Raw genomic sequence first — 25,336 nt, 5'->3', positions numbered from 1 at the left:
TTCCTGGAGCCATGCCACTAGCATGGAAAGGAAAGATCAAAATTAAAGCTGCAGAGGCTGAGGCATTCTGATGTTCAGTCTCCAGATTGAGTCAAGCTCTTACAGTTCCCAGAATAAAGCCTGATTGTGTGGTTTGTGAGGCCATGTCAGCCTGGCAATGCCCGTGTCTTCTTGTCCGTTTAACTCCATGACCCAACCAAGACAATCCTAATGACATCACAAGGGTTGTTTTCAAATCAAAACTTGAGCAGGGAGAATTTCTAGGCAGCTCCCTCAGTCAAATCTTCAGTCCTCAGTCAAAAACAAAACAAGTCCAAATTTTTCACACACATTGTCACTGTTTTTCTTTGATATATATATATATATATATATATATATATATATACACATCAAATTTCAAAATTATTATATATATAATAATAAGCTTTCTGAAAAAATGAAAAAAGCATGAAAAGATGCAATAAAATACATCAAAAAGTTTTCTCATTCAGTCAAGTATCAGCTGGAAAAATATTCAACTGGTGTAGGTTTAAAAAAAATTATAGACATTAACAATGAATTAGTAAGTGGGACACAAAGGCAGCAAAGGTCTGTTGTAGGGCTGAAAGAAAAACATATTTTCATTCTTGATTGATCTGTTTTTTCCAACTAATCATTTAATTCAGTCTTTAAAATGTCATGAGATTGTTAAAATTTCACAAGGTCACACTTCCTATATTGTTATAGTTTGGTTTTGGTTTTATACCAACTGATCTTGGAGGAAAACCGCTTTAGTTGGCACCTATTTAGATACTTCATTCATTGTTTAAATCCATTTTCAAGCAGACGTGCTCCTTCCCTAATGATTGATGATGAATCCCAGGACATGAGCCAAATATCTTTTCTAATGATAATGTCTGTCAGAATGAGGTTAAGTGACAATGAGGGCCAATCATAAGAAAAGACGGCTGTGGAGGAATTTGCTCTTATCTTCCTGAGCTGCAGAACAAACAGGATATGTCGGATGGGATAACGGATATGTAGCATTTAAGCCATACTTTTAGTCATGTCTCACTAACAATTTACTGTCTGGAGTTTTTTTTTTAACTGGGGGGAGAGAGAAAGTCTGCCTTTTTTCTTCCAAGCTGAAGACATTTCTGTAAGATTTCCAATCACAGAAACATTCAAATCATTTGCCAGCACAGCATTTTTTGTTTTTCATTAATCCTCTTAAGATTGTGGAGGTTCTCCAACAGCTTGAACAACAGCCTTTCATGATATAGGAACCAGCCAGGTGAATCAAGCGCCTCCACACAGCCCTGCCATGTTGCACACACAGGTGTTCATTTCTGCAAAATAACAATCAAGTTTGCAGAGTTTGTTCTGTTAAAGCCTCTGTGTGTGGCAGCACTGTGTTGGTGAAATGTGAAGGATGGGAAATGTGGCATTTAATGTGTGCGTGTGTGTGTGTGTGAGGGGGGGGGGTTAGGGTCTGGGAGGAGGCAGCAGTGTCAACAACAAAAACAAAAACAGCAGTGATCAGGGAGATCAATAAGAAGCCAAAATACAAATATGGACACACAAAACCATCACAAAACCCACCGTGTAGCCTAAAACACAACAGCATGCAGCATCAACAAACAGCAGCGTAGTTTCCTCACAAAGGGAACAGCAGGCTCACTGAGCGGATACCACATTACCCAGAGAACACGGTGGCATTTTAAACCGCTGTCCATTTCCTTTTTTCATAATGACCACAACAAAAGAAAGTTCCATGGCAGAGGCGAGCACAAAGGCAGACAGGGGGATTATATTTCATGAAAAAAATTGACTGCACTTTATTTAATGCCCTCACTTAACCGCCAGGCTCTATTTGTGTCTGTCAACCTCTTCAGTTCACAGAGGTAATCAGCCTCCCAGTGCTGGCGCCCAGAGCACTGCCGGGCTTCCACCGGGGATAATAACACTGGCACTGAAACCTTTTATTAGCTGGCTTGGTCAAGAGCCCTCAGGAAGGGACCTATGCTATGACCAGACCTGGCTCCTACTGAGCACGTCACTGGCTTTATAGCACAACCTGACCCTTCAATAAGAAAAGAGAAGAAGAGAGGGACTCAAAGCTGGGTTATTCATCAAGGATATCTGATGCTGTATATGTCATCCGCAATTTTGCAGCAGGATGAAAATAAATCCTAACGTGTCAAGGCAATAAATTAAGCTAAAGAGCCAGTCTGGAGGGACCGGGTGTGGCACGGGGGGTTGCAGTTGAACAACACTAATGCAATTACAGGGATTTTCTGCTTGCCCCGAGGCTCGGTTCAAGGGCGGAGTGTAGAAAGCTCAAGGCGAGCTGCACAAAATCAGCCGTTACTCAGAGTAACAACCAAGCTTGATCTTGCCACCTCAATGTCTGGAAAAGCCGTTGAGAAAACACATACAGGATTACAGTGGCATGGCTGTGAGATCAAGGGTTCTCCGCACGTCTGCTGCATCCTGCCTGGATCAAATAGAGCCCTGCTGGTCTGGATTCTTGAATTTTGTGGGGCAAAAAAAAAAATTCATTTGTGAGCAACAACAAGGATGCAAGTTGTGATCTGAGACGGTCTACTGCTTTCGACAGCAGGATTTTATAAAGCTATGTCACCAAATTGATATTCCAAAGAAAGATTTTTCCTTTCCCCTGCCCAGAGGACGCTAAAAGGACAGGGTCGGGGACAGACAAGCACCACTGGAGCTAAATGGGTTCCAGTGTTTTGCTTAAGGACACTTTAGCAAGGCAAACACTCGAACCATTGCTTTAGGTTTACACACAGTCATCCCACTCACTCTGACACCTCCTGCTGCCCCGTTTGATTGTGTATGACTTCTCTTTTTGTCATTTGAACAGCATTTCTAAGCCACATCCAAGTCCATGGAGAGCGCAACTCCTTATCAAACATGGCCTCTGCTGCTCTGTCTCTTCTGGGGCTTTAGAGCACCCCTGTGCCAATGAGCACCAAAGCCTTGCCAGGAGCACAACAAGCTCTCAGGCCTTGCCAAGTGTACAATGTGCAGGGGGGTACTTGCCAAATGTAATCCAGCAATGGTGAAACGTGCTCAAATGAATCCAACTGGCTGGGAGTTGTGTGATTCTGTAACTACTTCATGTTTAGAAATGAACACAAACTGAGGACATAGATGCCACCAAAAGTTGATAAAACTGCCTAGAAATGTGTGATTAAGATGGAAGGAAAAGACTGAACAGAAAACAAGCTTCCAATTTTCCACAAACATAATTAGATCTAAACGTGGTAGGTTGTCATGTTAACATTTTAATATTGGATTAATATTAGTATAAAATCAGTTTTCCTTCCCTCTGCTGAAAAAACTCTCCCCAGAAAATGAATCAACAGCAGTTTTGATTAGTGCTGCACATGATTATTTTCATTATCAATTAATCTATAGATAACTTTCTCAATTAATTGACTAATACTGTAATTTGGTACTAAAAGCCTTGATGACATCTTTGAAGTGCTTTCTTGTCTGATGACCAGTCCAAAATAAGATCATGTGAATCTTATAATCTAGTGATCTATGGGCTCAGGACTGTTGATTGGACAAAACAAGACATCTGAAGATGTAATGAGCATTTTTCATCATTTTCAAGAAAAATTTTCTCTTTTGTTTCCTTTGTCAAGAATATGATCGTCGGATTAATTGACAGTGAAAATAATCATTAGTTGTGGCTCTAATGTTTTTATACTGCCCCCTAAATCTGTTCTCTTGCCATTTTGGAAATAATTTTTATTCCCTACTAAACTGTAACACTAACTAACTGTGACACTAACAGGTGGTTCAACACAGCCATCAACTCTACATCACAGACTAAGCAACCATTGGTCACTCCTTCATACATACACAGTGTGAAGTCCATCCAGTATTTGTCATTTCCACTCTGCAGTAATTTGGCAAATCACCTCCTGGATCATGATCTAACCCAAAACTCCAGATTCCGTCCAGGGATCCATCCGGGCCGGGCAATGCCATCTGACCACCTACGATCTGCCGTCTTGAGACTGAGATGCATACTGAGATGAAGTTGCTCAGTGAGTCTCTCAGTCTTTATCTACAAGTAATAGGAGTTCACATCTGAGCGGAGAGTCAAGTGTTAAGAGGCCAGTCTTAATCCTAAAATGGTGTGTGACCCTTTAATCCCTGAGGAACTGGCTGTCCACAGGCTGCTGAACGTGTGCGCGGTGCACATGGATCAGACAGGTGTAACTCAAAACAAACACTGTGGCTGCCAGATAATCTGACAATCATCCATCCTGAGACCAACAAGACAAACACTGACACCACATTAATACGAGAACCGCTGCTGAAGGGAAATTAAGCAGTGTTTCTAGCTGTTCAGACCCCCCCAAGAGAGTTGGAAGATTATTTAGGAGCAGCTTGAGATGATTAATGAAATCTGAAAAAACTGCACTGCTGATGAAAGAAGATATAATTTCTCTGATCTTGATGATTAACATGTCTTTTCTCAGTCAAGAGAGAACAGTGGAGGCTCCAAACAAGAGCTGAAATGATTCACTGATTCAAGAAAATTAATCTTCAACTATTTTCATAATCAATTAAGCGCTTAAGTAATTTTTCAAGAAAACAAATGCTGAACGTTACCTTCTTCCTGTTTCTTAAACATGAGAATGTGCTGCTTGTACGTGACAGTTAATTGATTTTCTTTGGATTTAGGACTGTAAATCAAGACTCTTTGGGCTTTAGGAAATTGTGGTGGACACTATTAACTAGACTTTTTATAGACACAACTATTTTGATAAAGATGATTTCAGTCAATTTTTAAGCAAAAATACCAAATATTCCCTGCTTTCAGTTTCTTAAATATGCATTTCTTTGTCATTAGTTGCATATCTTTAGGACTATGGGTCAGAAAGACCAAGCAAACTGAGGACATCACCATGGACTCTAAGAAACTGGGAAAGCCATGAAAAAAGAAAAGAAGAAAAAAATCATTTGGTGCCAGTTAAATTTTTCACCCAAAACAAGGATTCAAGTATATGCATTTGGTTTCTTTTCAGGAGTGAAAAGAAAAAAAACAAAAAACAAAAAAAACTTTCACCAAAGAATTTGACTTCTCCCTTCTGAGAGTGGACTTTTTAAACATTTGAACCCCTGAGGGAGTCAGAAGATAATTTGGAAGCAGCTTGAGACGAGTTATGAAATCTGAAAAATGCCCCCCTGCTCATTTGTCTGATCTCTGTGATTAAAGTTCCTTCTCCCAGTAAAGTCGGAAAACTGCAAATTTATAAAGTATCAAGAAGAAAAACTGCACTGCGCCATTTTCTATCTGTGCTTTTCACACAAAACAACAGGTGATGGAGGCAAAAGCCAAATCTCTTACAATACTTTTACTTAGTGAAGGCTGAGGCGCTTTTGAAAGGGGAGTTTTCAGTTGTCTGGACACTGCAGGACATAATAAGATAATTTAAGAGCAGCTTGAGATCATTTATCAAACCTGAAAATCTGCTATTATTTCTCTTATCTTTGTGATTGAATTGTCTATTCTCACTGAGGAAAGAACACTGCCGACTCCAAACATTTCATCCAAAATAGAGAAAATGCACCACTAATTGGTTTGCTTTGGAGGGTTGAGATCTAAACTTAAAGTAAAGGCTGTGATTTCTTCTGAAAGTTAATATTTCATGTAAGTCAGTTAGGTTTAAGGCGATTTTCACTTAAATAAAATACATTTAAATGTTCTACTGTCTTGATTACAAAAAATTTGCACTTTCTCCTGACATCTAAGAGAAGGACGGCAGATTAATAACTCGTTTCTACCTCAATATTGACTCTGTCCTCTTGTTTTAGAGCAATCAAAGCACGAAACCTCAACCTTGACGTCACAAACCTCAGAAAGCTTCTTTTGTGAATGCAAGCACAGTAATAAAAGGGCCAATGGCGCTGAGGTTCTTTGCGAGTGACATGTAATTATATGCTGCTGACCGTGACTGCAATTTCAGAGTGGAACTTAATTTGAAGGCTGCCATATCACCTCTTTCATTAAACTCTGGATGTCCTCTCTTTGTGTTTTTGTCCAAATCGGGGTGAAGAGGGAACAGACAAAAACTGCCAAGAAAATGACCAGCATCGGCGGTCGTGTTAGCAGAGTCCAAGCAGCTTGAATTCGGCACCTGATTAAACCACCAAGGATTTAGTGACTACCTGAACAACATGAACAACACGCAGCGAGATCATGAAAAGCTTTAAGTCCTCCCAGATGTTGGTAAGATTCCCCGTGTAAGTGAAGGGTCAGCCTGCTGCCCCAGTTATTACTACATCTGCTGCAGCCTGGATTAATGCCAGCTCTGGAGGGAGGTTATCACCCTTAGTTACCACTGTGAATACGCTAACCCCTAGCACTAGCTTCTGCAGCAGTGTGTGTATGTGTGTGCACAACAGATGTAGGTTACATTACCATAATAAAGCAGCCGCACGCTTAAATGGTACCCTGTTGGCTCAGAGGGCTTTAAAGAATTGATGGCAACAGCAGAGCAAAAGACACAGACTTCCTTTGAGGCGATTCAGTCAGGAAGTGGATTCAGTTAAAGTCAAGCTGAGATTTAAATTCTTCTCACTTTTTGTTATAGGAAATAAGAATAATGATATTATTACAGCTACTGTGCATATTTTTCAGTTTTTATAAAGTATAAAAACATTTTTTGGACATATTGGTGGAAACTGTTAATGCATGGTTTCCCCACTGACAGCCCTGCAGGCGCAGCATTTAAATAGCCTGACATAGCTACTTTTTCCAGTGTGTCATCTGAATATCTAGTCCAGTTTACTATTTTGGTTCACTCTCACCGCTCTCATAGCTCCTCGTTTTCAGTCCATAAATACCCACTGCTCACTACCTGCTCAGCACCAAACAGCACATGGACACAGTTAGAGACCAGCTGGTGAACACAGTGGAGCTTTTAGCAACACAAGAAGCAGATAGTTTCTTTCTGGAGAAGGTGGAGACCAAAGAACAAGCTAGAAGAGAGTGAATACTGAACTTAGATCCACCAAGTGGCCACAAACACAGCTCCAGTTCGCTCACCTTCGTGTCTTTTTATTTTGTATTGACAGTGTTTATTGATTAAGACAGCTGGGATTTCCACAAATGTATGAGAAGCACTAACACATGAAGACCGACAGCTGCCTTCATGGGTTGTGCGATGACATGAACACTCAAGTCATAAACATGAGAATCTTTTCCGTCATAACCTTCCCTCCCACATGACATGAATACGGCATTAACCCGCAAAGGTCTAGGTGATGATGATATTAGATACTTTTTATAACAACGGCCATACTGTTGAGAAAGGCTCTGTTCCAGGCCTGAATCTTTACTCATTTGCATGGTTACAGATGTCATCTGGATTTGAATGTTTTCTTACTGCAGGAACAGAACCCAGAGGTTCAAGTTTTACTTTGGCTCTTATTTTTCTTCCTTTTACAATTTTGACCGAATAAATGCATGAGTCAGAACAAGCAAAAAACAGGGTATAAACTCTAGTTTCTTAGCAAAACTGAATTTGAATGCCTGTTTGAGTTTTTGCAGTTATTGTTTTTGGTTTCTTGTTGTACACCGAATGATTTTTTTTTTTTTTATCAAGCTCTGATTAATATTTTGCATACTTATGAGCACAACTAAACTCTACTACAAAGTGACTTCAAGTGATCATTATTGTATGAAGGAATCTATTTAACTATCAGTAACTGATCTATATACTGTAGGATTAAAAATGAATTTAAGTCTCCCTTTAGGATCCTCTGCTGCCAGAATACTGGAAACTATAAAACAATGGATTCCCAAATTTCTCATGTAAACTTCACACTCCAGAAGGGAAACAGATAAGAGGAGCCAATGGCACAAAGGGAAATGTGAGAACGGATTTGATAGCACTTTGAATATAAACCAGGGGCTCAGCCTCATTCAACATCCTGTCAGTGCCCTGCGCTTTCTCCAAAACTGTGGCAGGGCACTTTTTATCAGCCTGCCTTCTGCTGTAACACAATCACATGGGACAATGGGGACTGAGAGAAGTGCCATTCATCCCTGAACTCTTGAGGACTGGGACAGTCACGCATTCCCCATAGCTGGTACACATAAAGACAAGCACAAACAACTGTGTGTTTGTGTGAGCACGCATTCATTCATTAGAAATCTTCTTTGTGTGTGTGTGTGTGTGTGTTTGTGTGCTTTCTGCTTATGTGAACTCGTATGAACCCAGCATCACCATCTTTTGATGAGGAGTGATGGAGAGCTCATCCTGAACTGTTATGATAGATGACAACAGCGGCTGCTTTGCCTTTCCAAGCTCGAGCACAGTTCTTCACGCATAAACTCACTCCGATTAAAACACAAGCTAACTAACAGGGGAACCCAGCACGTCAGACTTCTCTCTACTGGCCTCTCTCGCCAATTAAAAACTTGAACTCAGAGTGCGAGTAAAGCTGGTCTGTGTTATGAACAATGCTAGGGCGTTGTTTGCTGTGGTTTAACACTTCTTGTTTACTCATTCTTAATAAAATTTGAGTAACAGTAACAAAGTAGCAAATGATAAATGGTACTTTAATGTGGATTTGAGGGATAAAGAGAAGAGCTGATATTTTATCAGAACACATACAGTATCATTACTGACATGTCAGCTGATAAGCTGATATTCAGGCCTAGTCCACATGTCCAGGTGGTTCCCCTCTCCCAGTCTTAATCTCAGTCCACATGAAAACACAAAACATGCTGTCAAGCGCTGTCGAGAGCGTGCAGAATCATATCGGGTGATATAACCCTAGCTATAAAGCTACTTACTAGTGGTTCTGGTAAACAAACAATAACAATGTTACAAGCAAGGTTACAAGCCAAGAACTCTGTTTTCTCTGCCTACACAAGTTTTACAAAAGGTCTGTTTTAAGTTACTTAAAACGGAGTTTGCGTGAGGACGAAAGGCCAAAAATGCATATAAAACAAGCTGCAATTTACACACATGAACACAGAAAGCAAAAGGGGAAAAAAACATTTGTGTGACTTTGGCAAAGAACAAAACCTGCAGAGCTGCATTTTCAAAGCATAAGAGCACTGCAGACGGACAACACAGACATTGAACATGTGGTGCTACAATTAACCATACACTAATTACACACACCTCAAACTTATACTACACAACTGTTGTTGTCACACAGTCTGAAGCGCTTTCATAAGCAGAAAAACATCGCAGACAGTTCAATGTAATGTTACCAACATAAAACAAGACATATGATACAACAGCAGATAACAGCAAAGTATTTCCATGTTGTTTCAAAACTGCTGCCTAAGCACTTATCTCTTATGCCAGCACATGGAAGCAGTTGGAAGCAGATGACTACAGCTAAGTAAATGATGGCAAGTTTGCTCTGGCTTGACAAAACTTTCAGGCAGTAGCTTAATGAAGACATGTATATGTGAGTCTGACTATGTGCAGCAATGGATTTATACACCTAATAACCACGTTTCAACACAAGTTACAAGAATACTGGTGTCATTTAATTTAAAAGCATTAAAAGCTCATTCACTTTGGTCCACTTCTAGATTACATTTTCAATCTTTCAGTATTTTGTACCACATAATTACATTTTTCCTATTTTTTTTAATATGATGAAACTGCACAGTGTCAAATTAAGCTTGAAACTAACTGTCTCAGATAACAGAAACAGCCTAAACAAGTCTGATGTGACAATAAAGCCTGTAAAGTGACATGTTGTTGAAGGAAAGCTTCCTGTCAGAGACTCGTGCCTCTTCCTGTGGGTGTTGGAGGACAGACAGGAACGAAAGGGTCCTTAAATAAATAAAAACTCTCAACTTTGGCACAATAAAATATGGATGAAACAAATCTGAAGTCTGACAAAACCTAAATCAGGCTGTATGTTAGCTGTGACAGTCTGACTCTACAGCAGCAGGATGGTTGCAGAGGAAAACAACTTTTTACAGCAGTTCCCACCACAGCACACCGAGATCAGTGACGCTGAGTATCACTGTGCTTTGGATTAGGGACAGGTGCGAATCCAATAATAGCATTTATCGAGTTTCAGCAGAATTATACTGTGATAATATGACCTTTTTGTTTGGACCTTTTGTCCAAATGTACAATTACAGGCAAGCTTATCAGCATTCTCAACATCTATGGAGGGTAAAACTACAGTCAAGTGCTGAAAGAACACAAATTAAATGCAAAGAAAAATTTGCTAAGAAAATGATTGTAGCCATGTTTACATGTATGGGTGTGTGTGTGTGTGTGTGTGTGTGTGTGTGTGTGTGTTTCGTGGGACTTGACTAGCAAATATGTTCCTATTAAAAGACATCACTGACGCACTTACATAATACAGATTGCTCGCACAGTGCTTAAAGCATGGAAATGAGATACAAATCGATTTTTGATGCAAACCAATGTTTTGTATCCATTATCTGGTTTATATCATTGTGAACTGAATATCTTTGACTGTTGGTCAGACAAAAAAAAACTTTTGTCTCATTGTTTAAGTCACTTCTTAAGCAAAAAGATCAAGGTTCTCTGGTTCCAGCTTCTTCAATGTGAGAATATGCTGTTATTCTCTTTTATTTCAGTGTAAATTGAATATATCTGGATAACAAACCAACAAACTAGAAATTACAGTAATAAAGCTGAAGCAATTAATTTTTTGAGTCATTTTTCAATCAAAATGATTACTGAGCTCTAGTTCTCTAATGAGAGGATTTGATTTCTCTGTTTTCTATCACTGTAAAGTGAATATCTTTGGGTTTGGGCTGTTGATTAAAGAAAGACATTACATAGAAACTGTAATGGACTTACTTATTTCATTATATAGCCAGAAAGATTAACTACGAGTAATTTTAGGTGATTTATCAACCAAAAATGTCAGTCACTTCCTGGTTGCAACTTCTCAAAGGTGAGAACTCGCTTCTCTTTTCTGACACATCATCGTTAGCTGAATATCTTTAGGTCTTAGATGGTTTTAGATGGACAGACTATGTCCCTGTTAACTCTTCTCAAGCTCTGGACATTTTCTTTATAGAGAAAAACACTTCACTGAAAAATTGAGGAATTAATGAGTAGAACAATCAAAAATGGTGCTGAAACAATTAGTTGAGCAACTGTCTCATGACACAATTATTCGTCATTAACAAGGCAAAAATTATCTGGTTCCAGTTTCTCAAATCGTAATTGTTTTCTGCTTTTCTCTGTCTTATATCACTATAAATTGAACATGTTTGGGTTTTACGCTCTCGGTCAGACTCAACAAACTATATGAAGATGTTACACTGAACTCCAGGGAACTCTGAAAGCCATTTTCACTGCTGTCTGACATTTTACACAGAAAATATGTCTTTCAACAGATTAATCATTGATGAAGATAACCATTTGTTGCAGCACTAGCCAATCCTAAATCCTGTTCTGTGTCACATATGACCAACTACTCTTTAACCTCTGGCAGTGTTGTTGATGTCAACATCTGCACATTTGTAAATTCCTGAATTAACTGAAGTAAAGTGAAAAAAGAAAGAGGGAGAGGTGGGAGTCAGGGAGGGACTTTTTGTTAACTTTCTCCCAGTCTGCTAACACAACTCATTTGTGTGTCTGTGTTGATGTGAACACCTGAGCACGTCAGGAGGGATGCTGGCTGGCTGGCTGGCTGGCTGGCTGGCTGGCTGGCTGGCTGGCTGGCTGGCCTGCATATGCCTGCTTTTTCCAGCAGCAGTAAACACCAACACGGACTGAATGCACAACACAAGCAGGAGGGCCCGGGTTCCTCCGTGTGTCCTGTCATGCACACGAACGAAAATCCCACATTCACAGTCCAGAAACCAGGCGAGCATCCAGAAACCTGGGGGGGGGCTCATTACCTCCACGCACGGAGCATCACCACCACCACCACAGCTTCCTGCTCGCATTTCACCTCACATCTGCTCAGACGGACACTGACTTCAAAGGCACCCACGCCAGGAGCTTCCTGTGTGTTTTTCCCCCTTCTCCCCTCTTTTTGCCTGTGATGTATGTGTGAGAGAAACCCCCACTTACCTTCCACATCCAGGCCATTCTTATTTCTACGCAAACAATGGTGGACCGCTGGTTTTCCGTCAGCCCCTAAACGCCGCTCAGCGCGTCCGTTTCCAAACGCATCTATTCACGAACGCATCGCGACAGGAGACGCAGATGCGGTGCGGTGAAATGCGGGGATCGGCTCCATAAATACTGGAGTGTACCGTTATTCGTCTCCTCTCTCTGGGTTTTTTTTTTTTCTCCCACGGAGCTGCTGGGACCTGGCCCGACGCTGCGCTGCTATTGGCCGGCACAGACGCACAGTCCCGCCCCCGTCCGAGTCACATGACCGCCGCTGATTTCCTCCTGACTTCTGCCTTCTCAAAGTGCCAGTGTGGAGAGGGCTGGGCCATAATCATCTCTTTTTCTCATAAATATCCCATAAGGTTTTTTAATGTGTGAAAACAACCTCTAGGACTTATTAAAGAAGTTGCCAAATATGATTCATAATTGTTCATAATTATTCCCATTCCCGTTAGTCCTCTGTTCAAGAGGACAAGAGTCATTATGGTAGGACGAGATGGATCTTCCAAAAATACATAAATATGCATATGCAATTTTTTTATTTTTATTTTTTTTTTACAATGTGAGAAAAAGATGTTAAATTTGTAATAAGTAATATATTTTTTCACATGGGAGCAGAGGAAGGTACTGACATCATCTATCACCTCTTAGGTTTATATAGTGAACTGCACACAGTTTCTTAGTTACTCATTCAGCATTCACAAAGCAAAATGATCATTCATTTGGAGGTGAGTTCGTGGCCACCTGGTGAGCCCAGATATAATATTCACTCTCTTTTAACTCTGTTTTTGGTCTCTGCCTTCTCCTGAGGGAAATATCCGGCTCTTTAGCTGCCAGATGCTCTACTATGTTCACCAGCTAGTTGCTAACTGTGTCCAAGACAGTAAAGTTACAGCCGTACAACAACACAATTAACTGAAACTCACTACAAAGCGCCATAAAACTGGGGGGAGCTGCACATTCCCTCTGCAGGTTCATCAGAACAAGACTGATAACAAATATGAGAGCATGTAAGTCTACACGGTAGGCTGTCCAGACTGTTTTCACACTGCTGCTGGGTTGGACCAGCAGGCTCCTTAAGAACGGCGAAGGATGCAGAAAATGTGGAATAATTCAATTTCACTAGTGAGTCCCTCCTCTGGCTCTCATAATACAAATCTGCTGGGATGCAGACACACTGCTGCCAATTTCTTTCCTTCTCTTTGTGTGATGCAGCTTTGCAGCTTCTTTGGAATTAGAAAACAACACATGGAGACAATGGGGTTGACTATTAAATACAAAGTCACAACAAGAAATCAAAAAACATGACAAAGACTTAGTAAGCAGCGTCTTAAAGTACCTTCATTACTTATTTTTGCATTTTCATTTGAACATACTGTTTTATATATTTTCTCCTGTCACATTAAGCAGAAAACATTATCAGTAAACAACACAATGTATTTGTAAATCAGTAAAGCACACTCAGTGTTCTGTATATGACACAATGCATATACAAAACATATGAGCTATTACCATATACTGTGCAAAGTACCTACGGTGCTATGACTATAGTCACACTTAAGTGGCCATTATCATGAAACTAAGAGATACATATCTTTTATTTCAGTCGTGTTGATAAAATGAAGTAGAACACTTTTCTACTGAGCTTGTAGGATGTCAGCTCTGGTTTTATAAGGAATCCTGTCTGAGAATATTGAAGTTATGGTGGGGGGACGGTATAGACATATAAACTCTGGTTCGCAGATATATTGTACGTTGTCTTCGAGTCCTGAATTCACCTGAATGCAGAAGTGTTGCAGTGAACAAAACTGATGCGGTGGATACCTTCTGGGGTTCCCGATATCAAGAAAAACATTAATCTACTTGTTGAGATTATTTGCCTCGAAGAGTTGCATCCAGGGTTCAAATAGGGAAACCAAATTGAATTATTAAATATTAAAGAGTGAGCCAAATTAGTTATTTGCTAGAACAGCAAAATGCTTGCACCAGACTTGTGTTTCCATTTTAACCAATTTCCTAAAGAAGATATCACACAAACAAAACTAGCTTGTGACTCAGGTTTGATCTTTGGGGTTAAGATATTTGGAGGGCAAAAATTGGATGACAATAGCTTCGAAATCAGGTCAGTGGGCAGTAGTATAAATTATATTATAAATTTTCTGTCGAGCAGTAATGCATGAGAATCAGATTAAATGTTGCAAAGAATGATCCACACTACAATCTGGGAATACAGAGGAGGCTAAAAAGATCATGAAACCTCTGAAAATGAATGTTGACATTGTTTAATTAATTTGTTCAAGTAAAGGGTATTCATTCCACAGATACCACCGAAATCTAATTATAACCAAATATGAGAGCAATAGGTTGATGTGTGTGGTATCTCTGTGCTCATTAAGACGTCATTGTTTGAATGTGACCCGGTCAGTCAGCTGAACAGCACAGAGACATGATGCTTATCCTACTCTGGGTACAGTGGCCAGTACCTGCTCCTCCTCTCTCATCTCCATCACCTTCTCTCTTTCTTTTTCTCCATCTTCTCATCTTGTATCTCCTCCCTTCCCAGAGCAGAGCTTTGACTGATGCAGCCTTTACATTTTCAGCTGCGACATCTGAGATGGGGTGATGAAAGCCATTAAACTACGAGCAGTCCGCTAGTGAAGCTCTCTAGTTACCTGGTTAGGCTTCAGTATATTCAGCTGCCCGCCCGCGGCTACTGTTTGAATGAAACCGCCCACTTCCGTGTGTAAAACCCTGGACGACAGACACCTTCAGCTGCGGGTCCTCCTCTGTCCTCTGCCTGAACAAGACAACAGGCTTATCTACATCACTGATCCATTAACGTAATGGCAAACTTAACTGCTCGTACTCTGGTGGCCTTTAAAAATGTGTTAATTGCATCAAGGCTTCCGTGTTTCATCTAACCCCTGTTGGAGAAACCCGGGTATGTATAGTATCAGTCAAAAGTCACACCTATTATATCTCTTCAGTGGTAAGGCCGGAGGAAGCCAAGGCATCTGCAGCGCAAGAGTGTGAGATCTCTGTCACTTGCATTAGCCTCACACTCAATATGTGAGAGTTGGAGCGCTGGTTATTATTTAACCTGAGAAATCTCTGCAGTGTAAATCTTAGTCTGATATACACGGGTCTCGGTTATGTTCAGGGCCACTGAAGGACTAGAGGCTATAACCCCTACGTGTCCCGAGTGAGAGCTGGGGCTTAGTTGCTGTCTGTAATTCAGTGGGAAAAACACATTCACATGACTTAAGAGAATCCAATCCACCACTTCTTCGTGTCTTTGGATTGTGGAGGAAACCAGAGCACCCAGAGGAAACAGGAGCCATCACGGTGAGAACAGACAACACCACACAGGAAGAACCCAGCTGACAGGATCAGGTTCAAAGAGGTTGTAAAGTGACAAGGATAACCACCAAGCCAGTGGACTGCCACCGTGTGGAGTTATTAGTGTGTTTAATGACTTTGTTGTACAAATATTATAATATTTTATGGTGCATGGTATAATATTTCCATAACACTCCTGTAGGCAATACTATAGTTTTATTGTATCCTTATTGTGCCTTTACTGTCCTCCTTACTGCAGTTGTGTGCAGTATCCCTGTACGATTTAGAACAGGGGTGCAAAAGTTATTTTTGTAAGCAATAATTACCTGCCTACAGCTGACTCCTACGCTCTAGTTTACTCAAAAACTTTCTGCAGAAAGAAACTAATAACGTTTATAATCTAATTCCTATGTGATAAATGTTTTTGCAGGACTGACTGCCTCTGCAGGAGCAAAGGGGCTGTATCGCAATATTATTGTTCTGAGTTTATTTGTTAAATTCCATATTGCGGTTACATTAAAAGATTTCGTCAATGGTTCATAACTTAACTAGTTCTAGTTAAACTAGGATGGACAGAAGAAAGCAAAAGCTAAATAGCAGATGTTTACCTCGTCTGAGGAAAGAGAATTGTAGAGAGGTGAAGAGAGGTCAATAAAAATGCCTGTAATACCATAAAACATACATACTCGGTGCAATGACAAAAGTCAAATACAGTGGGTCCTTCACCACACTGTGATTAAAAACAAAACTGAATATACAGGTTTGGAGCAGAAACCAAGTCATCCATATTTCACATAAAACCATATAATTAACAATGTGCCATAAACCAGGAAACGTATGCTTCAGAAATGTTTGTTTGGGTAAGAAATATAATATGTGGCTGATCACTACTGTGTTTACGTTGAATCAAACCTTTAAGGTGTGTCTCTTGTCAACATCATTCGCTTTGGATCAGATGTGGGACCTTTGTTGCATCTACTTCCTGTGTGCTGATCCCAGTGTCTCTGCCCTACTTCTTTATATCACATAACAAAAATAGTATTACCGACTCACAGTTGTACGCCTCCACCAAAAATATGAAATATGGTCACAATCTCCCCTTCCTGTGTTACAGCATTGAAAAATGTCTAGAAGCGTTTTTGCAGAACATTACGCCACAGTGAAGTTGACCTTTGACCATTTGGATATAAAATGTGATGACTTCAACATTTTGGACATTTGTGTTAAATTGTGTCATAATTACTGTATGAATTCTTGTGTTATGGCCAAAACCATGTTTTACGAGGTCACAGTGACCTTTGACCTTTGACACCAAATTCTAATCAGTTCATCCTTGAGTCCAAGTGAACGCTTGTGACAAATATGAAGAAATTTCATCCCAGTTTTCCAGAAAAATCGTGTTTAAGAGAATGGGATGGACGGACACCCCGGAAATATTATGCTGTGGGATGGTCTGTGGGCCATTCATGTTTCTACAGATCAAGAGAGAAGGTACAATATGTTTCAGGTCAAACAAATTGCTCATCAGTCACAACCAAACCCGGTTATAGTGATCTTGAATTAAAAATGAAGCAGCATAAAGGTAGGTACATACAATTGAAATTTTGACAAAGCAGCACTTATCACACTCCTTTATTGACAGAAGGATTAGAAAAAAATCTATGAGCCCATTTAAAGGACACAAACAAAAGTTCTGGCTACACAAACAACCAGAAGACACATTTGAAGTTGACCTTCTCTGACAGCATATATTTGGAGAAATATTAAAAAAAAAAAATCTTTACAGAAACTGTTGGAGTTATCAGGGATAGTGATAAAAACATGGCAAACATCCCGTCTGTCTTCGCCATCACGTTATTCAGATGGTGCCTTTGTGTTTCTCCTGCCTGTATGGGAGGCTGTAATTGAGTTCAGCTGCAGCCTGCCTTCCTGCCACATGACATGTCACCTTGAGTACATAGAAATTTTCCAAGATATCAGTCTTGTTTGCAAATGAAAGAAACCAATCTGAGTTTTTCTTTCTGTCTTTTTTTTTTAAACGCAAAAATATTTGATATACACCATCTGCAATTACTGAGACACAAACAGGCATGCATCCACTGAGGTACAAACACTCGCTGATGGAAAAGAGGCGCACACACACACACACACACACATAAATCCTCTAAGCAGGTAACTACAGGCTGCTGGTACACCTCACTTCTTTTGATTAGCTGTCGGCGCATTGATTAAACTTCTCAGTTATTTTCTCTTGAATCTTGCCATGTGTGAAGCAGGTCCTCTCGCCAAATCAATAGCTCTATCGGGGTTATCACCAAATCTCCCTCTTTCTCCCTCTCTCTCTCGCTCGCTCTCTTCTTTTAAAGCTTCTCAAACAGAGCATGAAAAAAGTAATCCTCAAACTCTGAGAGGGCCACAACACGGATTAAAGTGTGCACCCTATTTAAAAAGAGAAAGTCAAGGTCACCCGCAGACCCTGCATGTGAAATTACCTCTGGATGATTAAGAGACTGTGGAAGATATGTACATTTTCGGATGTGATAATGAGCTATCGGGCTCAGGAAGCGGAGGAGGGTATAGATAAAAACTGTTCTTTTTTCAGGTCTCAGATGGCAGTCTCAGCTTTGTACAGTAAATCTAATGACAGACAGGTTCACCTCCATCTAGCAGCATATGTGCAGTTTTCCTCCAAAAATCAGACACCAATATGGAAAAAATGCTGTGTCCACCCTCCATACTACAAGTGTGCAGTATACATAACATATATAATTTACATTAATTATATTGATATACAATTAATATACAACAGTGAAGTGAAAGTGAAGACAGTGTATGTTTTACTAACAAGAAAATGACGCAGAGCTGCTGCATGTCAATCAGTCTGCAATCATGTGTCACTAACATTTAAACTTTACAAGTTTCGACCTCAGAATGCTTTTCCAAAGATTTTATAGTTATTTCTAGTGTCTATTAACATAAAACTCAAAAATGTTTTATTTTCCCAGTGTGAACACGTCATATATTCAAAATCTGCAGCGGTCCAGACGTCTACAGCCATGCTCGCAGCTCTATGAGGCTGTACTTGGGAACAGCAGTGCTTTGAGCTAAATGCCAGCGTGCTAACATGCTAACATGCTCGCAGGCTGATGTTTAGGTGGTGTAATGTTGACTGTGTTCAACATCTCACCATCAGAGAAAGCTTTGGCCCACTGGTGGCACTAAAGAAAAAGTCAGCTGCCAACCTACTGGGGCTAAAAATTATTAATAGCCTAATACACAATTAAAATATTGACAATTCAAGACAGTTTTTATTCTCAAGATTCACAGAAATATTCACATGAACTGCAAGGGAGCACATCGCAATTTACACAACTTCTTCATTTCACAGAGCCTCTGCTGAACAGCTAAGGAATAATTATCTGCAGAGAGGAGAGACATCAGACCTGAGTGCAGCACAGAAGAAAATGTTCCCACAGTAGCAGTATGTCCCTTATGTGATGAAAAGGTGTGGAAACAAAAGTGCCTGCAGACTAAAAGTTCAAACCATAATTGCGTCTACAACTGCAATGTCTTCATTTAAAAGTATATTCTGCTTAATGAGATAAGATGTGAAGATACCAGACAACAGAGGTCAAACTGCAGAATTAGTGGTCCTAATGGATTCAGACTGCTTTCATCAATGCAGAGTATAATAAATGTAAAAATGTGCACAGAAGAAAGGGTTCCAGCATACCTTTTCTCTCAGAGCTTTTGTCTAAAAAAAAAAAAAAAGAAAAAGAAAACTGTACACCACGCTGTGAAGCAGGGTTCTGATTTCAGTCTCAGAGTACCTGGGTGAATTTGACTGATGAGAACGGTCAGCATTGGTCTGGTTCCCAGGCTCGAGTCCAGTGAACCCAGTAAGAGGATGCCTGAGTGATGATGCCCTCGCTGCTCAGTGAAACCCTCGTCCTCTGCTGACAGACGCAGACACAAAGACACCGCTGGAGGTTCCCAGAGGATGGAGACAGGTCGGTCCTCACAGCATGTCAGTCTGTTAAGAGGCAAAGTGGAAGGTGACTGAAAATCTGTAGATCATATCAAATCAAAGCTGCTTTTATACAACATCTGTCGTACAGGATAGAGCAATTTAAATTGTTAAATTTAATAATGTTTTACAGGTAAATCATAAGATAATAATAGAGAGAGAGCGTGCAAATACAATCAGTATAATCAGTGTTGCACTTTTGTAAAAGATTCATGCAAAAAATGAAAAAAGAAAAAACACTAATATATAATAATAATAATAAATAGAAAATAATGTTATTTATGGATGTAAATTTAAAAGCCAAAAAAAACAGGGTAATTGGTCTCCATGTTAGAGAAATGGTGAAACTTACTGGTGAAATTAAGAATATTAAATTGTTCATGACCACAGTCTTTACAGTCTTCTACAGCCCACCACAGATGTCTGCAGATACAGTATCTCACAAGCTTTGGTTTTCTCAGAAGTTAAAAATATATATTTCTGGTACCACAAAATGCAGGATACAATAGCTGGAAAATTTTACATCAACATCACAACATTAATCATGTTTCTTGTGATCTTGAGAAAAGATCCATATTCATGTCATCTCTGGACTTCTGTACGTCATTTTAGCGTAACCTTACCTTACAACAACAATTACCAAACATTTCACTAGAGGTTTTTGGAGAAAACCTCACATTTTCTACATTCAGACCTTATAGGTATTAGATTTACTTTGTCAGTCTCCCCACAAGGTCAATTTAGTATCTGTTCTGGAGCTTTTCAAGCTACAAATTATTTGAATTTGACAGTTTACATCTTCACTCTCGTGTAACCAGCTTCTTGATCTTTTTTTAATGAGCCATTCAGAATTTAGTAGCAATCTAACAGTGGCTTTCTAGCACAGGTGCAGCCTCACAGTGACCTGAATAAAGTGTAACTGAAGCGGCACTTTAACACAAGTGGAGCATTTCATGCAACTCTGTACGAGGATGCACTCACAGATCAGATCGCCTCCAGCTACAGAAGCAGGATAAGCTGCCGTCCCGTGTTCCTCTCTGCTTCCATGAAGGCTTACGAGGATGATTCATTTTGACTCAGTCTGACAGATTTGTCTCTCCTGCCACTTAAAAGAAGCATAAATTGAAATCTAATTACCATGTGTCCTTTTGAACACTGTGTCATTTTGTTAATGCATGTAATGGTTCATCTTAAGACACAAGCATCATTTGTATTTATAATGGAACTTCAACAATGACTGAAATAAATAACCTGATGCGGTGTCGGCTCTCAGGTCAAAATCAACTTTAATTTGCCTTTTGGTAGCTGTAACATCATTTTATCCTTTCTTTCTGACAGTATATCTGCTTGTTAACTCAAATTATCCCCTGATCACCATGTGCTGCACAGTGTAACAATCCAAAGTCTGTGTTTTACTGCCTCTTAGTGATGATCACAGTGTGTTGATGGGAGAGAAAGAAGTGCCGTATAATCAGGTTTTTGTGCATTTTCGGTGGAGAAAGACCCTTAGTTAAAAGTACTGATACAACACTGCAAAATATTCTGTTACAAGTAAGAGTCCTGCATGGTATGATCAAATGCTCCACAACCTTGAGATTGTTTTGTTAGTTGCTGTTTACAAGGTCAAGACTAAACATTTCTTCACGTTTCTGTGAAATGTGTGAGCATCAATAACTATTAAAAATAGATCTTGTATATTCTGCAAAACACAAAACCTCTTCTAACTGGAGGTTTTTTCTCCTCGTTGCAACAGATTTTTGTCGATACATGATCATAATGTCCAGCTGCAGTGCAACAAAAGCCCGAATTTGTTGTTTTTATCACAAACTGCCAGCTTCTTGATCTCCAAGTGGGATTGTGTTCATTGGGTTGAAAGAAAATAAAGTTTCTTTAACATAAACATACAAGAGATTAATAATGCTGTTGTCACAACAAGTGGATATTTTACTGCAAGATCAGACACGGGAAATGTTTTTGTGAACTTGCCACATATGTTAATTAACAGCATTTCCTCATATTGTTAATAGAAAACATAATCGAGTCTGTTCTCCCAGAGCCCTGAGTTTAATGTAACTCTATAAGTATTGTCAGAACTACTATATGTGAAGGGAGACACAGGGGCTTCAGTAACAAGAAATAAACAGACAGCTGTAGCATGAAGCCAGTCGCCCACTGGTACAATCCAAAACCAATGAGTCAAATAAAAACACCCCAAGAATGTGACACCACAAACCATATAACTTCAGAGGTGAATAAACTCCAAGCATTCTGCCCACAGCCGAGGACGGAGGCCGCCACGAGCCACAGTACTGGAAACAAACAGAAACAGATGCTAACCTTTATTTAAAAGCAACCTAAAACTAAATCCTAAAGACAATAACACAACAAATATGTTAAAATGACCCTAAATAAACTAAAATAAAAGTGTCAGTACTTTTCCTGACAACAGGTGATTAAATTGCTCTGCGTCTTGTCCTATAAGATTTATAGCAAACCCGCCTTGAAGTTTTAAAATAACCAAACCAATATAGACACTATGTATGTATGTAATAAAGCCACTAGTTGACAGGAAAAGAAATATTGTTAGGGAAAGAGCGTTTGACACAACATGAGTCAACAATACGTTTCCCTCAATATGTACTTGCTGTTACAAATCAGATGTATATAAGCGCAATTTCTGGGAGACAAGGTTGGGCAAATTAATTCCTGAGCTCTAGAGACGTTGTTAGTTGGACTATTTAACCTTTGGACGAAGCCGGACTAGCTGCATGTTTCCCCCTGTTTCCAGCCTTTATGCTAAGATAAGCTAACCGTCTCCTGGCTTCATATTTATCGTAAAGACATGAGAGTGGTGTTGTTCTTCTCACCTAACTCTCCATAAGAAAGTAAATCATGGAGCCAAATCGGGGCCAAAGAAAATAAGCATATTTCCTACAATATGTAACTATTCCTTTGAATGGAATTTGTGAAGTTAAATATTTTGAGCTATAATATAAAATCATCTTCACTCTTGACCTGAGCTGGTATATTTGAGATTATTTCTCTCACAGACAGAAGAAGTTTCAGGTGGCCTCAGCAGATCTCAGTGATCAATTTGTTTTTTAAGGAAGCAGGAGTTTTATTTTTCTTCACCTACAGACTCTTGTTTTATAGAGTTGGTTGTGAGATTATGGTCCCCAGATGATCCTCCCCTTCAACCAAAGCACTGAAAATCTATATATATCTTTTGTGGCAGCTGTGTCAGAGGACTTCACAAGTTTGACCAAAGCAACAACTGTGCTGTCAGCAGAAGCTGTAATAAATTGATGGACCATAAATCTCCACAGTGACATGAGCTAAATTAAAAATTCAGTGGAAACAAACAAGAGTCTCCAGTCCAGGGCAGAGTGTTGTGCTGTAAAATCAGACCTTGCCGGAGCCGTTGGGGCTGAATAATAACATGTCATGCTGTGTCCCTGATAATAACCACGAACTGGGTGAAAGGTATAACAGGAGTCTCTTGTGTTGACTTTTCCAAAGTATTTCCATTTTCCACCAAACTCATGAGTCATCTCCGCTCTCATATACAACAGCGCTTTAATTAAACATTTATTAAGTGATTGTCTGCTCTGCCTGTGGTTCAGCAGCATTTGGCTGCAGCCCCCGTGGCCCCGGACTAATCCTCAGTATTTTGTGCTGAGAGATAACGAGAGGGTGACGAGACTGAGAAGTGGAGTTGGGGGTGGGGGTGGGGGGGGTGGGGGGGGGGGGGGGGGGGTGGCTTTCCTTGCAAACAAACAAAAAGACTGAGAGATGAAAGCTGCAATCTATCCTGCTGTCTCTCTGCTTCTTCTTCTCTGTCTGCTTCCCTCGCTCTCTGTCTTTATCTCTCACTCACACTTTTCTTTTTTCCTCTCTTCCAACCCCTGTCTTCCTCTTCATCTCTCTCTCTTCCTCACTAATGAGAGCCGGTGGGGTTTCTCAGTAGCCTAACAACCAGCATGTTTTTCTCTGCCCAGACACCAGGGGCCCACAGATTACTGCTCCCCCATCGCCTAAATAAATAGACAAATAAATACAAAACTTGCAGGGCTGCCAGTACACTTCTTGCAGGTCCACACTGCGCTGAGAATATCACATGATTAAAAATGCATATTGCTAAGTAGAGGTGTGGCCAGGGGTGGCACGCAACCCACCCTGCCAAAAACCAGTGTCAGACAGTAGTAGGTGGTTGGATAGTTGGTATCATGGATGGATTACTGAGCATGTCTTGTTGGGAAGTCAATTAAAGGACAAAGAGACATGAAATGACCACAAAGAGAAGCAAACTGATCACAAATAGACCTACACTGGCTGCAAAAGACACACAAAGAGATACAAAGCGATCCAAAACAACTACAGTGATATTTAAAATGAGAAGCAACATAAAGACAGCCGAAAGTCACAAAACATACACACAGATACACAAAACGGCACAAACAATGACAAAGTTATGCTACAAGATAAAATGCAAAGAGACCTGCATCATTTGCAGTTATTTTGTGTCTCTTTCTGTCTCTGGGTGTCTTGCTCCTGTGTGAGAGGGGTGGGGGGACCTTGTGTGTGTCCAGGAACCCACTGTCTCAAAATCTGTCCATGCCTGTGGGCTATTTATAATTACAAAAAGCAGCTATTTATTGATTGTATTTCATATTAGAATATTTCAAATTTGTCACTAATTTAATACCAAGAATAAATAAAGCTAGCTATTAGTAATGCACAGTTCCTCATTGTTATTATTATAATAATAATTGTTATTATTGTTTTCTTCAGGTTCTAAAAGTTTCTGAACCCACTGCACAGGAATCCAGAGGAGCGTGAGAGTAATATAGCATACCGAGTCTTCCACTATCATGATGCAGTAATTAGTGCATGAAGATAATAATGTTCCACATAGTTATTGTTATCACTTTATCATTAGTCTGACATTTTATGAAAGCAATTGTTAGAAATTGTTCCAGGTAAAGTGTCATTTTCTTATCAGGCTGTACATTGCGGAGAGAGTCCTTATCTTTATTACATGGAGGAAAACAGGTAGGAGAGAATTACCCGCCTCTAATTACTCAGGCAGAGAGCATCAATCTTTATGCAGCTTCATTATTACCATCTGCCACTGCTATGAAGCATCATTTCTTGCACGGTAACAGTCGTGGCATTTTGTGGAGTGCCAGCATTATTACTGCAGCCGCCACAGCATAAATCAGAATAGTGGGTGACGTAAGATGTAAAATGCACCAAAAACAGTTTTGAAGGGTACGAATATTTCAGCTGAAACAAAAGAACTTAAATCATCAACAATCTTGATAATATGCCTAAAATTCAGTGGTTCCAGCTGCTAAAAAGTATATATTTGCAGTTTTCTGGGTCTTCAATATAGCTAATCTGCCAAATTACAAGCAGGTCATGAATTATAAGAGCTTTAAATGTCATTTCCATCTTATTGTGGCACATTTATGCATATATAAGTGACATATATAAAGTTCTATATTACATTTTTGCTTCAATATGATCAGTTTCCTTCCAGTAGCTTTGCCTCTGAATCAACATAAATGGAATTAAATGGTGAGGCTGCCATCTAGTGGTGATCACTGGTTCTTTGAATTCTCAAAGCCACAAAGAACAACTGGGGTTTTATGTAAGGGACACTTATGTGAAAAATTGTATGTTGAGTTCTACAACTGTCTGTTAGTGGAAACCCAAAATATTAAGTTTGCAATTAAATAAAACAGAAACCTCACACTAGAGAAGAGGGAACAAGCATTTTTTGAGCGGCATGGGCGGCACAATTAATTCCATTATCAAAATTGATTAATTTTCTGTCAATTAATCAAGCCAC

General features: G+C 39.8%; 1 protein-coding gene across 1 annotated transcript in view; it reads right to left on the bottom strand.

The window, feature by feature from the left end:
* st6galnac3 (ST6 (alpha-N-acetyl-neuraminyl-2,3-beta-galactosyl-1,3)-N-acetylgalactosaminide alpha-2,6-sialyltransferase 3) overlaps positions 1–12,343 on the bottom strand; it is a 72,670-nt gene extending 60,327 nt beyond the window's left edge. The window contains exon 1 of the mRNA XM_071491679.1: positions 12,072–12,343. Within this exon, the coding sequence (XP_071347780.1) occupies positions 12,072–12,089 (18 nt within the window). The 5' untranslated portion in view covers positions 12,090–12,343. The remainder of the gene's footprint in view (positions 1–12,071) is intronic.
* Positions 12,344–25,336: the final 12,993 nt, after the last annotated feature.

Source organism: Trachinotus anak, unplaced genomic scaffold, assembly GCF_046630095.1.
Source record: "Trachinotus anak isolate AG129_WGS33_773 ecotype Australia unplaced genomic scaffold, CSIRO_AGI_Tana_v1 ptg000012l, whole genome shotgun sequence".
NCBI lineage: Eukaryota > Metazoa > Chordata > Actinopteri > Carangiformes > Carangidae > Trachinotus > Trachinotus anak.
Note: the sequence above shows the minus strand (reverse complement) of the source record. Positions and strands in the feature narration are given on the sequence as shown.